The sequence below is a fragment of the Anabrus simplex genome, chromosome 1, assembly GCF_040414725.1.
Source record: "Anabrus simplex isolate iqAnaSimp1 chromosome 1, ASM4041472v1, whole genome shotgun sequence".
NCBI lineage: Eukaryota > Metazoa > Arthropoda > Insecta > Orthoptera > Tettigoniidae > Anabrus > Anabrus simplex.
In genome coordinates this window covers 1,250,481,853-1,250,496,715 of record NC_090265.1, presented here as the reverse complement: position 1 = coordinate 1,250,496,715, position 14,863 = coordinate 1,250,481,853, and the positions used below count along the sequence as shown (strand labels likewise).

The 14,863-nt window shown below is 38.4% G+C and overlaps 1 protein-coding gene across 1 annotated transcript in view; it reads right to left on the bottom strand.

Moving 5' to 3' along the window:
* LOC136858248 (rho guanine nucleotide exchange factor 10-like protein) overlaps positions 1 to 14,863 on the bottom strand; it is a 409,267-nt gene that overhangs the window by 33,214 nt on the left and 361,190 nt on the right. Inside the window, exons 10-12 of the mRNA XM_067137648.2 lie at positions 12,941 to 13,127; positions 4,525 to 4,664; positions 827 to 1,101 (exon numbers count right to left, since the gene is read on the bottom strand). Coding sequence (XP_066993749.2) covers positions 827 to 1,101; positions 4,525 to 4,664; positions 12,941 to 13,127 — 602 coding nt within the window. The remainder of the gene's footprint in view (positions 1 to 826; positions 1,102 to 4,524; positions 4,665 to 12,940; positions 13,128 to 14,863) is intronic.

Genomic DNA, 14,863 nt, shown 5'->3' with positions numbered 1-14,863 from the left:
CGAGTCGAACAAGAAATCAGTAACAGGATGCAAATGGCAGGAAAACTTCACCAGAGAATAAGGAATTCAGTATAGAATGAAAAGGTTCCACAACAATGCCAAGAGGTGTTTTATAAAACCTATTTTGTCCCTATTCTAACATATGGAATAAAAATATGGCCTACAACATCTAGAGAGGAAAGCACGATCCAGGGAGTGAAAGAGAAATTTCTCAGAAGCATTCCCAGGAAAACAAAGAAGGGCCGTGTAAGGAACACAAGATATGTAGCAAAGACTGGGGATAGAGAAGCTATAAAACAGAACAGGGACCAGTAGACTGATGTGGTTTGACCATGTAAGCAGGATAGAAATAATGAGAACCCCTAGAGCAATGATGCAATGAAAGGTGAATGGAAGAAGACCGAGGAGGAAACCAAGGAAGAGGCACATAACCAAAGCAGAGGAAGCAGTGGAGAGTAGAGGCTGTACTGTCCTAGAATCTTCAGAAAAGTATGGTGGAAGAATGGGCAGAGGTGGTGGTCACTGGTCTATTACCCCAAGTAGTAGTAGTAGTAGTAGTAGTAGTAGTAGTAGTAGTAGTAGTAGTAGTAGTAGTAGTAGTAGTAGTAGTAGTAGTAGTAGTTTTTATCTTCACATCAAAGTTGAGGGAAAAAGAACATAACTGAAAAAATCTCTAAAACACCAGACCCTCTACCATTTCTTCCAATTCACCTCTCATGCATTTTAGTGCCTTAAACTCACCAATCACCATTACCATAATGATATGAAGCTAAAATCCCCAATGTGACAATGTGATTTCCTTTGAACATTGCTAAATATCTATTACCTTCTACTGTCAGTGCCCATCCACACAGTGTCACCGCAGAGACCATGAGCTTGTGGTGAAACACCCCGTACAAACTCCATGGCTGTGACTTTGGTTTCCACCAAGTCAAATGCACCTACATCCTTGAGCTGTGTTGCCTGCTGATGAGGTTGAGACAGGATGGTGATATGACTGCTAGCTCCATCTGTTGTGCACACCCACAGGTAACTGGCTGGCCGATTGCGCCTTCTGTTCGGCTTTACAGAACTAGCCATGTAGAAACAACCACAGCGCACCTACAAACAAACAAACAAACAAACAAATCTAGTCATTCTTCGATCTTTCTTTCTTTCTTTCTTTCTTTCTTTCTTTCTTTCTTTCTTTCTTAGATCCACAGCCTTGTATGATACCAAAAATTAAATACCAAGGAATAGTAAGTAAGCATCTGGAAGAACAGGAAAAAGAGAGAGATAATTAAAACTCAAATGAATTTTATTTCTCCTTACATTGCCTACTTCAATGAACAACAACAATAATCATGGCACAGATAGCTCATTAACAGCCCTGGCCTGTCAAGATGGCTGCTGCTCAGCCAGTAGATATTGGAGTACCAACTGGTCAGTGACAATGCCCTCAGCCATACTGCTCGGCTTCTGTGACCAAAATCTGAAGGGATATTTCAAGTCCCTGATATATTCACGTTTGTGGATTACTGTAGTCATGTCCTAGTTCGTGAACCATAGGCAACGGCTGAGTGGCCTAGTAAGTGGTCCTGAGAGTCGGGATACCAGTTGCTATGGAATGGGAATGGGCATCTCGGATATATTCTGAGTCCTGGCCCTCCTTGTGCTCAGGCGGCTAGGACTATACAATTCACCGGTGGTTCATAACCCGTTAGAGGAGAGATCCTCACTTGGACTATGTACAAGTAGGGTAGCATCCTGCTTCATGAATTTACCGAGCTCAGAACATTTTAAGCAAGCCTCGGACCTATGGGAGTAATGGAGTCCCACTCCCATTTGACAGGCGAGGGACTCCTTGGAAACAACTTGGCGAACGAAATGGAATTCGATGGGGAGCTATCAATATTAATGGGGCTTATGGAAGAAAGAAAGTAGAACTGGCTGAGTCAGCAAAGAGGATGCATCTGGATGTGCTAGGAGTAAGTGATATTCGGGTAAGGGGAGATAACGAGGAAGAGATAGGAGATTATAAAGTGTACTTGACGGGTATTAGAAAGGGAAGGGCAGAGTCTGGGGTAGGGCTCTTTATCAGGAATACCATTGCACGCAACATAGTTTCTGTTAGGCACGTAAATGAGCGAATTATGGGGATAGATTTGTCAGTTGGAGGAATTAGGACAAGAACTGTGTCCGTGTATTCACCATGTGAGGGTGCAGATGAGGATGAAGTTGACAAGTTTTATGAAGCATTGAGTGACATCGTGGTCAGGGTGATACAAAGCTAGAACAGGTCGATAATTTCAAGTATTTAGGTTGTGTGTTCTCCCAGGATGGTAATATAGTAAGTGAGATTGAATCAAGGTGTAGTAAAGCTAATGCAGTGAGCTCGCAGTTGCGATCAGCAGTATTCTGTAAGAAGGAAGTCAGCTCCCAGAAGAAACTATCTTTACATCGGTCTGTTTTCAGACCAACTTTGCTTTACGGGAGCGAAAGCTGGGCGGACTCAGGATATCTTATTCATAAATTAGAAGTAACAGACATGAAAGTAGCAAGAATGATTGCCGGTACAAACAGGTGGGAACAATGGCAGGAGGGTACTCGGAATGAGGAGATAAAGGCTAATTTAGGAATGAACTCGATGGATGAAGCTGTACGCATAAACCGGCTTCGGTGGTGGGGTCATGTGAGGCGAATGGAGGAGGATAGGTTACCTAGGAGAATAATGGACTCTGATATGGAGGGTAAAAGAAGTAGAGGGAGACCAAGACCACGATGTTTAGACTCGGTTTCTAACGATTTAAAGATAAGAGGTATAGAACTAAATGAGGCCACAACACTAGTTGCAAATCGAGGATTGTGGCGACGTTTAGTAAATTCTGAGAGGCTTCAGACTGAACGCTGAAAGGCATAACAGTCTATAATGATAATGAATGAATGAATGATATAAATTAGGGAGAAAATACAATTTACCTCAGTTAATGGATTGAAGATTTGACATCTGGAAAGACTGGGTAAAGTTATTGCAGTCAGGATATAGGTATGTATTGTATGGTTAGCTACATGCATAGTAGCTTATAGTACCTTGCAACCTTGAGTGAGCTATTGAAAGTAGTAGGTGACAGAAATATAAGTTAAGTTTATGAACTGCTAGATTGCTCCAATCCTTACAACAGCATTCTAAGCATGATGGAAAAGACCTGGATTGGAAAAGTGTCAGAGTGAGCGAGGAAAGAATGTATTAACATAAAGAAATAAATGTGTAACTGGATTAAAGCCACTATATATATTTATTTAATAAAGCCGAGCTTTCTGCCAAATCGCAATGGCCTTCATCAAGGCATGTGAAGTTCTGCCTCTGACAGTGACCTTTGCTCATTTACATGCCTAACAGAAACTATATTGCGAGCAATATTATTCCTGAAGAACAGTCCTACACCACACTCTGCCCTTCCCTTTCTAACACCCAGCAGGAACACTTTATAATCTCCTCATCATTATCTCCCCTTACCTGAATATCATTTGTTTGATTGCTTAGCTCTTTTTATTTCACCTGGCATGTGGACAGTGGCAGCACTGGTCAAGGACTCTGAGTAAGTGGAGAGTGGCATGATGGGAGTGAGTGTAAAAATGGAGGAGCTCGAGTAGACACGTGTGTTTCGGCTTAATGTATTTGTTAGTTTTAAGTGATCTATGTGTACAATAAACATGTGGTTTCATTCAGTGCAATTTGAATTATTTCGTGAGCTACCAGACAGGTGTTGTGTGGATCAAATGCAACATCATTAGTTCCTGTCACATCCAAATGCATCCTCTTTGCTGATTCAGCTAGTCCTATTTTCTTTCTTCCATAAGCCCCATTAATAGTGATAGCTCCCAATCATATTCCATTGTCTTCGTCAATAATAATAATAATAATAATAATAATAATAGTGCACATAGCGAGAAAAGTATACCTAAGGTTGCATTCATTATAGACACTGGAGTGCACAAATTTCAATAATGGAAATAATAACGTACGCTTAATCGCTCATAACAACAGATACATCAGTGATAGGGATCTCGCTGTAACCGAAGGATAAAACACAGTTTAATATAGGAATTTTCAAGGGTCAGAAAAAAATCTGTCGTTACAACAAAGTTCTCATTATAACGGACTTCTACTGTACAGACAAATATGAACCAATGAACATTGTTACTTTTCATGTGAAATGAATAGCCTTCCTTAACGAAATCTTTTATGATTGGAGTAAATAAGGAGAGGTGTGCTAACCCAATGTAATATGATTAGAGATTCGACCTTGTAGAGGGAAGTTGTTACTTACCACTTATCTTTTATTTGAAGGCAAGCTGTCAATTGTGCTGCTAGAAGCACATAAGATGGAAAAGGAAGTTGACAATGGAGAAGGTGGGGCTATTAGATATTTCATTACCAACCTGCATCACAACTTCTTATATGGACCACACATTTTGCTCATAAGTGTACATACACATGACAATACACACTAAAATCTTATAACATTATAAAAGTATTATTACTTCGGTTTGATGCTGTGATTTGTATACAGGCTGAGCTCGCACAAACAAAGGCATCTTGGTCGATGGACGTCGCTCCTGTTCTGGTACCTCCCATGCAGGAGAGTTGTTTGGATCTAGCGCCAACTGGGCCAAGCGTAATTCTATAAACAACAATTAGAGAAGGCACGTTACAGAACAATAAAGATGAATCAAGATTCACTTAAGACAATGAAGAAACACAAAAAGTCTGTCAACTTGAAACACATCAGAACTGTAATAGCATCATCATCATCATCATCATCATCATCATCATCATCATCATCATCATCATCATCTCCAGTTGACCAGGTGTGGTGAACTGTGATAAATGTTTAGGAAATATACATACTAACCTAACCCCATGGTAATAGAGCCCTGAAGGGCCTTGGACTACCAAGTGACCACTGCTCAACCCGAAGGCCTGCAGATTGCAAGGTGCCGTGTGGTCAGCATGACGAATCCTCTCGGCAGTTATTCGTGGCTTTCTAGACTGGGATAATATACATACTACTTTCTACTTATAGCACTGAATATTCTCCCGTTTTATCCTTAATGCTATTGTGAAAAGAGAGAAAGAAAAAACTGCTCCTGGATATGATGACAATGTTGAGATTCCACTAGTGAAAATGATCATGACTAGACTTAAACTTCTGATTTCTTGGTAGGTAATTCTGACCATGAAACAAAGGTAGAATATGGGCAATTTAGTCAAGCTACAAATGGGAAAGTACCAGCAGGGATGAAATACATCCCAGGATCCATACTGTAATCACGAACGATCAACAGACACTATAAATATGGACAGTTAACAAAGTTTTGGAGCCATAATGGAGAAAACTGGTCAAACGATTTTCAAAACGCCTCAGGAGTAAAATCCTAACAACTAATGGGCATGATGTTTTGTACACGTAACTCTCAATGTTATGATAGCAAACACCCTGAAACTCTGGAGATTTGGTGGGGGGAGGAGGAAATAATCACCCATACCCTTAAAATCAAGGACAAGCATTCTATAGCGTGACGTGTTGGCATCTTGTCAAATCTTGAGTCTTAAAACTGAACAACATTCACATTATATTAATGTTCGTTAAGATGCATACTTTTTATCTAATGGCTTTATTGTATCCTTACCATATTTTTAATGGTTTAATGGTTTTTTGTTAGTGACTGAGGATGTCTAAAAAACATGTACCATTAATATATTTTCATGTAGTCTTATTAATAAAGACTACTTCTGGTACTGTAAAGGTGGAACATTTAATCTAAGGATTTCACAAATTAATACTTAATGACAATATGGGCTCATATTATTAAATGTTAAACATTAATTTATTGAAACCACCTATTCAATACTGGTTGAGTCTTTATGACTATAACAATGTCATTACATTAAGTTTGAGTATGGTACATGTTTCGCCTGGCGGGACCTCCTCCTAAAGTCTAAAGGGTAAGTTTCAAGAACATTAAATCTACTAACTAATAAATCATCCTAATATAGCACTCGTACACTTTTGTTTTATTCCACAGACTTCAACACACCCACCAGCCACACACTACATCCAGAATCCAGTGAATTGCTCTTCAACCTTACACTGAATAACCTCAAAAAAGCTCCACAACAAAACAACATACAACAAGTTTATACAGTCATGTATTAATCTGTTATCTAACAAATCTTGATTAAACTCTCCAACAGCATTCTTGCCATTCCACTATAAGGCACAAATATTGATGCTCAATCTTCTAAGAAGTGATGCTGATCTATAGAATATTTAGACCTCCCCAAAAAAACCATATAAGCTGAACATGTTTCAATTTCCTACAAATATATAAAGAATATTTAAATGCTACGACTTCAATAGACTACAATGCTATCCCAGTATCAGCATTTTCTCCATGTAACAGGATATGAGTAAGACATCCCATTGAAACTTCAAGACAAGTTCGACCAGTTCAGTTGCAAAATGTACCATAAGTTTGAATATATTATGTAAATTGTGTAAAAATAGTTTTTAAGAATAGTTCTAGCACATGTTAATCTCCAATAAGTTGTAAAAATGTACAGATGATTAATCCCAATTGCATCAAACCATTCTCATTACCGACATTATGAAAGTTAACAGTCAATATATTTCCATTAAATGTGAACATGAGTCGAATGTCACATTAGAACTTTAAAACATGGACGGCTTGATCACTCCTTTGCACTGTTATATAAATTATATTGACTATGATTAATCCTAAAATAGCATCCACTCAGAGTTCTGACTTGGAGATAGAATTAATGGGCGATGATGCCTCAATGCCAGGCGAAACATGTACCATACTCAAACTTAATGTAATGACATTGTTATAGTCGTAAAGACTCAACCAGTATTGAATAGGTGGTTTCAATAAATTGATGTTTAACATTTAATAATTGAACTTCAATATGGTCAACAGAACACTTGTAATATGAGCTCAAATATGAAATTTATCGTGTGTAATATCAATTGTTTAACTAGTCTTTCTTAAATGATTTCAAAACTTAGAAATTTATAAAACATTTCCCTTGATAAATTATTCCATTCCCTAACTCCTCTTACTATAAATGAATATTTGACTCAATCTGCCCTCTTGAATTCCAACTTTAGCTTCATATCATGATCTTTCCCACCTGTAAAAGCTCCGCACATGTTTAATCGTCTACTAATGTCATTACACGCCATTTCTCCACTGACAGCTTGGAACATCCAGCATAGTCAAGCAGCTTGTCACCTTACTCCCAAAACACACACAGAATTATAGGAGCAGGAATACTGAAGAAGAATACCTCAGACTAACCATGTATAATAACCTGGCCATACAAAAAACTCATTGCTTCAGAAGGGATAGCCGTGTTCCAGGAAGTGTTGTCATTTTTGCAACCAGGATGACAACTTTGTTGCCGGGTGAGTTGGCCGTGTGGTTAGGGGCGTGCATCTGGGAGATAGCGGGTTCGAGCCCCACTGTTGGCAGCCCTGAATATGGTTTACCGTGGTTTCCCATTTTCACACCAGGCAAATGCTGGGGCTATACCGTTGCCTACATTATAATACAAGGCCTGGAAATAGAGCCCGCAAAACGCTATCGAAGTGGTCACACTGAAGTTCAATGCTGGGCCGCTAGGATCACTTTCTTGCCCCCTGACTACCAGGTTCGCGCCTTTAAACATGTTTATTAACCAAGTTGGTGTGAATGTATTATGTATTCGTCTGATGTTAAGCATCCGCAGTTCCAGTCATGGTTTAATCATGAGAAATTAAAGGTAATGGAATTTCATTTCACAAGTTTCCAGTGAATGTTCAATGTCCGAAACATTATATAGAGGAAGTATTACGCATGAGATATAACTTCCATCTGATGAAATTAGGCCTCTGTTCCTAAGTATTGATCCGAGTTACGACATAAGAATTGGCCGATCCCAAAATTTGTCACTGGACTTTTTTGTAAACAATGCTACCGTGACCGGCGATCATTTGAGAGGCCTCTTCAAACTCAGAAATCTAAAATTAGGAAACCATACCTGCCAACTTTTAGAAACCAAAAACAGGAAGATTTTTTAAATTCTTCGATTTCATCGCATATATTCCACCACAATCTACGTGAAAAAGGTCAGGATAAAAGGCATACATATCTACAGTTACAATGCGAACTGGCCATTAAATTTAAAATCTTAATCTAAGAAAACATAAAAATGGTTACAAGAAAATGTACCCATCATTCTCAGTGACACTTATATACAAATAATAATATTTATGTCACACCGACACACACAACAAAATGCATAATATCGTATTTTCTCGCGTAATTAATGCACATTTTTGACGAAAAATACAGGCGAAAACTTTGGATGCGTAAATTATTCAAGGAATTCATATCCTTGCAAATTATTTACAATTCATTTACATTTAAAGATACATCAAATATAATATAAATACAACTGTTCAACTCATTTGCGGTTATCGTCATTTGACGTAAAATTCCAGCGTGAGATATTTCTTTTTCTGAAAAGTCAAATAGGGTATATCAGGTAAGTTAGACACGTGGGTTTGAAGTACCAACACTAGAAAATATTCTTCTCATTACGAGCTGACAATACGACCTGAATGATATACCGGCAAGAAAGAAAACTGTCCAATACAATACGAGAAGGGCCGGGCATCGAAGGAGGGACCCTGCTACATTATCCCAAACCATTCGTATCCAATCTTGTACGAGTGACGTGTCCATTCACCCCTTTTCTTGAATACGAACGTGGATCACTCATGGAAATTTTGCTTTAGGCATGGTTTTTCGTTTTAGAACAATGTAAGGTGCAATCTTTCTGCCATCAGCTGTTACAGCAAGCATTGCTGTACCGGTACATCATTGTTTTTTGCTTCCGGTAGCGCGTGCGATAACACTGTATGTTCCTTTCTTATCGACTGTTTGACTTTGTGGCATATGGAAACTGATTGGCGTCCGACCTGCGGTTCCTATAAGGGAGATTAAATATTCCTTCTCAATCACAAAGCGATGAAAATGGTTGAAATCATTCGTCATTTTTTTGTGCATAACGTTGTTCTTCATCGAAGAGAAAGTCCATTTCTCTTCATAAAATTAATCAAGCCTCAGCTAACCTTAAAATCGGAGACACTGATTCCATGTGCCGCGACTATTTCTCATTCTTTAAAATACAGCATTTCGTGAGAAACAGCTTATCCAACATCACGTAACAAAATCATATATTTAAGCAGATAATCCTCTACATGCGGAAACTTGCCGCTTTTTGGTCCGCAAAAAGCTTTGCGAGACTTAGCCACTTGAAGTGCACTTCTGTTACTGCGGTAGCGCACGTTTCATTTGGACACTGAATACTTGCTGCCCGCTGCTCCATTCCCTATGTTTCGGCGTAACTGATCACCGCGAGTTTGTATGACGCAGTATTACTCCAATACTGTGGACTGACAAACAATTTTGAGATCACAGAATGTCCCGTACCCGAAACACTTGTGAAACTAGTGCAGTGGGATTTCCTGACGACTAATAACAGCACGTTGCCCTGTGTTTGGAATGCCCGCTTTCGCAATAGGAAGCCTGCTACTTGAGTAGTTGACATCTTTATTTTGAAACACATCTGGAGCTAAGTGATGGATGTTCGAAGTTGTGGTTACGTCAAATACGTAATCATCTTTCTCCACTTTGGACCCAAAAATATTGGGATGCGTAAATTATGCAAGGACGTTAGTTACGCGAGAAAATGCGGTAGTTTCCTTTATCAGACTGTAAAATGGATGGAAATTTATAGATATCTCTGAACACTTGGAGGTAACTTTTGTTATATATTTTGGCCAAAACGAGAAAAGAAAACGCCAGAAACTGTCACCGACACAACCCCCTTAAAAATATTCAACTCATTAAAATTATGCACTTAAATACGCGAAACTACCACACACAAAACAATTAAATATGTCCCATACATTATTAACATGCGACTTTGACAGAGGGAGAAAGCATAGAAATGCAAGAAAAAACATGTGGCCTAAACTCCGACAAAACTATGCACAGAAACAATGTCAACAGTGCGCGAACAACACAATAACAAACTCATTCTTTCGTTCCGATTAACTGAGTTGTTAGCGCCCGCTTGCTTGCAGGACAATCACCGCCCCGAATCCCCAGCTGAATCAAGCACACACGTTGCTGTGGTGAACGGGAAACATGATACATGAAGGCAACGGAAGAAAGACTCACGAAATAAAGTATCAAATAAATACGCTTGAAAATGAGGTTTCGTAAATTACACAAGCACATAAGAACTTATCCTTTATTCTAGAGGAAGAGTATTGGTCGTACTAGAGTTTATATTAGTAAAAAATCGGAAGTAAAAATAAATCGGAAAATCGGAAGAATGAGTTAAAACCAGAAAGTTTCCGGGTAAATCGGAAGGGTTGGCAGGTATGGGAAACCAACCAGAAAAATAATTTGTCCAACAAATTTGGAGAAAATGAATGTAGCAAGAGCTAAAAATATTGTATTTTCCCCTGAAACAATCTCTGGTTTGAAAAGTATGGAGGTGGTTTGTCCCAAGAGCATTAAATACAGTTTAAAATAAACCATTATTGTTTTATGGAGCATTTTATGAAATTCTTCGATGCACATGAGATCTGGAACACCTCACGTGGGACATATTCCAGGAATGAGAACAAACGAGCATCTTTTAGTACTGAAGATGAACATCTCAGTTGGTTAAATAATGATTTCCTGTCATATATTAAGAATTCTAATGCATTCAGAGAAAGTAAAAAACAGTCATGAGGAAAATATATCAGGCATAGATCTTGACTACCCAATCCACTGTGACCTGCGTAAAATACCTCGTAAGTATACATTTGCATTATGCACTGACGAAGAACCTAACAAGCGATGACATAGAGCTCTTCTTCAGTTATCTAAGGCATCAAGCAGAATACAATGACATTATGGTTCGTGTGGCAAAAGAACAAACAGACTGTAAAGGCTGTTTAGAACATCTCTCTTCTCCAGCTACTCAAGTCCAACATTGTGTCTTATTCGTTTTCAAGATCGAGGAGCCCTCAGATACCTAAAATCATCGTCTGTGGCACTTCTGCAGTGAACGATGGAATTTATCACCTCCACTACGCAGTACTTGCCCCGAAGAGAGTTACAAAAAGGTGTACTTTTTTTTTTTCTCGAAAGACATGTTCAGCAGTGAAATTAAGTGTAGAAAGTTTAAAGACGACAAACCACCTCCCTTTTACTATGAAAATTTCTGAGACCTCTATTAGACAACATTGCTTCGAGTCACTCAAGTAGAAGAGAGAAAGTGTTGAAACTTGATAAGAAGCCCCTCAAAAGGAAAGTTTTGAAACTTCAATGACATATCCAAGCCAATGCAGCACAGCTCTATAAATAAAGTACTGTCAATACTCGCAAAAATATTCAGTTTTTTTTATTTAGGATATAATTTACTTATTGACATACAGTATACGGCCATGTGAATACAAGGGGGCAAGGAAGCAATCCTAGCAGCTGAATGGTGAACTAGGATCCCACCCGTTTCCATGAGTGCATTTCAAGGCCTTGTATTATAGCGTAGGCAACGGGCTATACCTTACTTAAGGCCATGGCCGCTTCCTTCCCACTCCCAGACCTTTCCTATCTCGTCACCATAAGACCTATCTGTGTCGGTACGATGTAAAACAAATTGTCAAAAAAAAAAAAAAAAAAAAGATAACCTTGTTATTTTCTATTTTTCTAACTTATGGTCAAGAAAACATCATGCTTGGTGAAAAAATAATTCTACGAATATGACAGACCACTGTGAGCCATCTGGTGATGAACAAGAGTACTACTTCATCAATAGTATTAGAACAGTTCTGGTTTGTTGAGATTACTTCTGAGGAAGAGGAGCAAAGGCTTTGTGAAATGAACAGTTCACCTGCAGTTTATCTCTTTCATACAGCATAAATTCAAAGAATATTGTATCTATTATTCTGGATCATGAAAGCATCAATCTCAGCATGGTACAGTTGAGATGTAAAGTTTGAAACATGATGACTGACAACCAAGCTGGTCAAATGTTCGTCAATACCAAAGTAATTCCATTTTTTTCAATCTTGCTTTATGTCACACCAAAACAAATAGGTCTTATGGCGACGATGGGATAGGAAAGGCCTATGAGAACTTAAGAATGATGAAAAGAGAGATCAAGGCTATTCAAAACTCTTTCTGTATCGGAAGCTTAAAACACATGAGGAAGGACAAACGCTATGCAAAGAGAGAAAGAAATTAGTTTCTCAAGGATGAAAAATTTAATTTTTTTTTTTAAAAAGTGCTAAAAGGGAATCTGGAGTGTGAAAAACAAACTTCTGATCCATCAGATGAAGACAAGAAAGAAAGAAAGAAAGAAAGAAAGAAAGAAAGAAAGAAAAGTGATATAGGACTTCAGGTAGGAAATGCTACAAGACATATTTTATGCCATCTGCAACAACAGTGTAAATTCCATACATAGTTTATAGAAAGGTGGTCCAGCGAAAGGAATTTAAATTATGACACTATTTTAGAGGGAAAGTGATAGCACAACTACAAGGGAGCCTTATTCCATTAAATGTGGAAGATTCTAAAATATCTTCTACCTTAGAAATATCTGATAAGGTAGATTCTTAATTTTTCCTCTATATAATTCACATAGTCTTTCTCCTTCAGAAGTACTTAGCAGAAATATGAATATATACCCTAGGAAGAAATAAGCTTACATTTGATCCAACTACATTATTAGTGGCTATAAGCTTCCTGGTGCATATTTTTAAACAGCTGCTCATAACAGAAATGCTTGTAAACATCGTAATTAATTCCACCTTAACTATTCTAGTACCTGTTATCCATTCCTTTTTAACAGAAGGATTATCTGTTTGGAATGTATATGTCTCTTCTTTGTTGGATTTGCCACGTACAGCAAGCTGCAGGCAGCACGAGTCAACCCATGCCATTTCTTCATCCTTCTGCTGGATTGAACTCTGAATTGTATTTAAGATGCGACGAATGTTCTCGACAGTCAGATCCTGAAAATAAAATCAATTGGTTATTTAAAGTCACTCAACTATGACCTTGCACGGAAAAATACATGATGATGCTTGTTGTTTAAAAGGGGCCTAACAACAAGCGCCTGGAAGAATACATTCCAGTTGTAACTAAGAGACCTGCTTCTGTGATTTCCTCCAGTGTGAGGTGTCATACTGTTCGTTGCTGGGATCTTTAGTCAAGCGGAAAGGTAAACATCTCGGCCGTAGAACTCAGCAACTGAGAGTAAATGAATTTGTTAAAGTACTTTTCATGAGAATGGGGAATTAATGTTCAAATTTCTGAAGGTAGGCATATTTGCCTTATACCTAATAACTGCTTTAACAGAATTTATCCTCTAAAACTAGTTATAGATTCCAGTTGTTTTATTTAGAAGCTAGAGACATTATGACAGGTCCAATGTGAGAATGAGGTCTTATTGTCAGTATCATTACTGATGAATTAATGGGACATAGAGCTGGGAAATGTGTTCCAGGATAGGATAGAAAACACACTATCCTGCTGAAAATCATGATTCGTATGGATACTGAAGGTCATCATGGTCCTAGGATCCAACCACTCACCTAAGGCTTTTGAGAAAGAGAGGCAGGAGAGGGGGGTCAAATTGTTAATACAGAATAGAATAACCTACAGTTGTAATTGACAGAGTCAAATACATATCTCCTTTACATGTGTAACCTGTTGTGTAGAAAAGAACCTAAAGTTGAATTTTTGTCGTTCTTAAATTGACATAAGATACTGTAATAATTCCAATATAAATGGTCCATTATTGGAAATTATAAATTTTATATTTATAAGATACTAGCAAGATACCCGTGCTTCGCTACGGTATTATACTGAAATTTATAATTGAATGCTTATTGTTTTAGATATATAATCCGCCGAAATTCGCGATCTGACTCGTTCTCTGCGAGAATCCACCAAAATTCCCGATCTATTAATTTACGGCACGTTTCCTCCCATTTTTAAATCTTCCTTTCCAGCAATCGATTTCGTACTTCCCTGGTTAGGCTCAGGTATTCTTCCAGGTCAGTTGGGTCCGTAAATCTTTGCCACCTTTTCCTATAATATTTTTAATACGGATATAATCCTTCAGGAGATCCGGCGTGCTGTCATACTGGGTGCCTTGGCGGCACTGAACCCGCGACCGGACTGCATTCTTAGTCATTACCCGTCCAGGAGCCGTTTCCATCGCAGTCCGCAATTTGACGACGGTCCGGAATATTATTATTATTATTATTATTATTATTATTATTATTATTATTATTATTATTATTATGTGTTGCTGGAATGGCTGATGACAGGGAAAACCGGAGTATCCGGAGAAAAACCTGTCCCGCCTCCGTTTTGACCAGCACGAATGCCACATGGAGTGACCGGGATTTGAACCACGGAACCCAGCTGTGAGAGGCCGGCGCGCTGCCGCCTGAGCAACGGAGGATCCTTATAAGTACATTAATAACAGTAAAATCAATTGGTGTGAGACCACCTCCTTCTATACCCCACCGCCGTTAAGTTTATTTACAGCCACCCCCCCCCCCCCCCCCGAAAAAGAATTAAAAGGATGCTTGTTTCTTTATGTTTAAGGGAGATTCCAAACACCAATGTTCACGTCTATTACCTTCAGTTTTGAGATATAAGTATCCACATAAAAATAATTTACTTTTTTTCACTTCATTTCACAATAATCTCTCCTCCCCCTAAATGAATTTTCCCG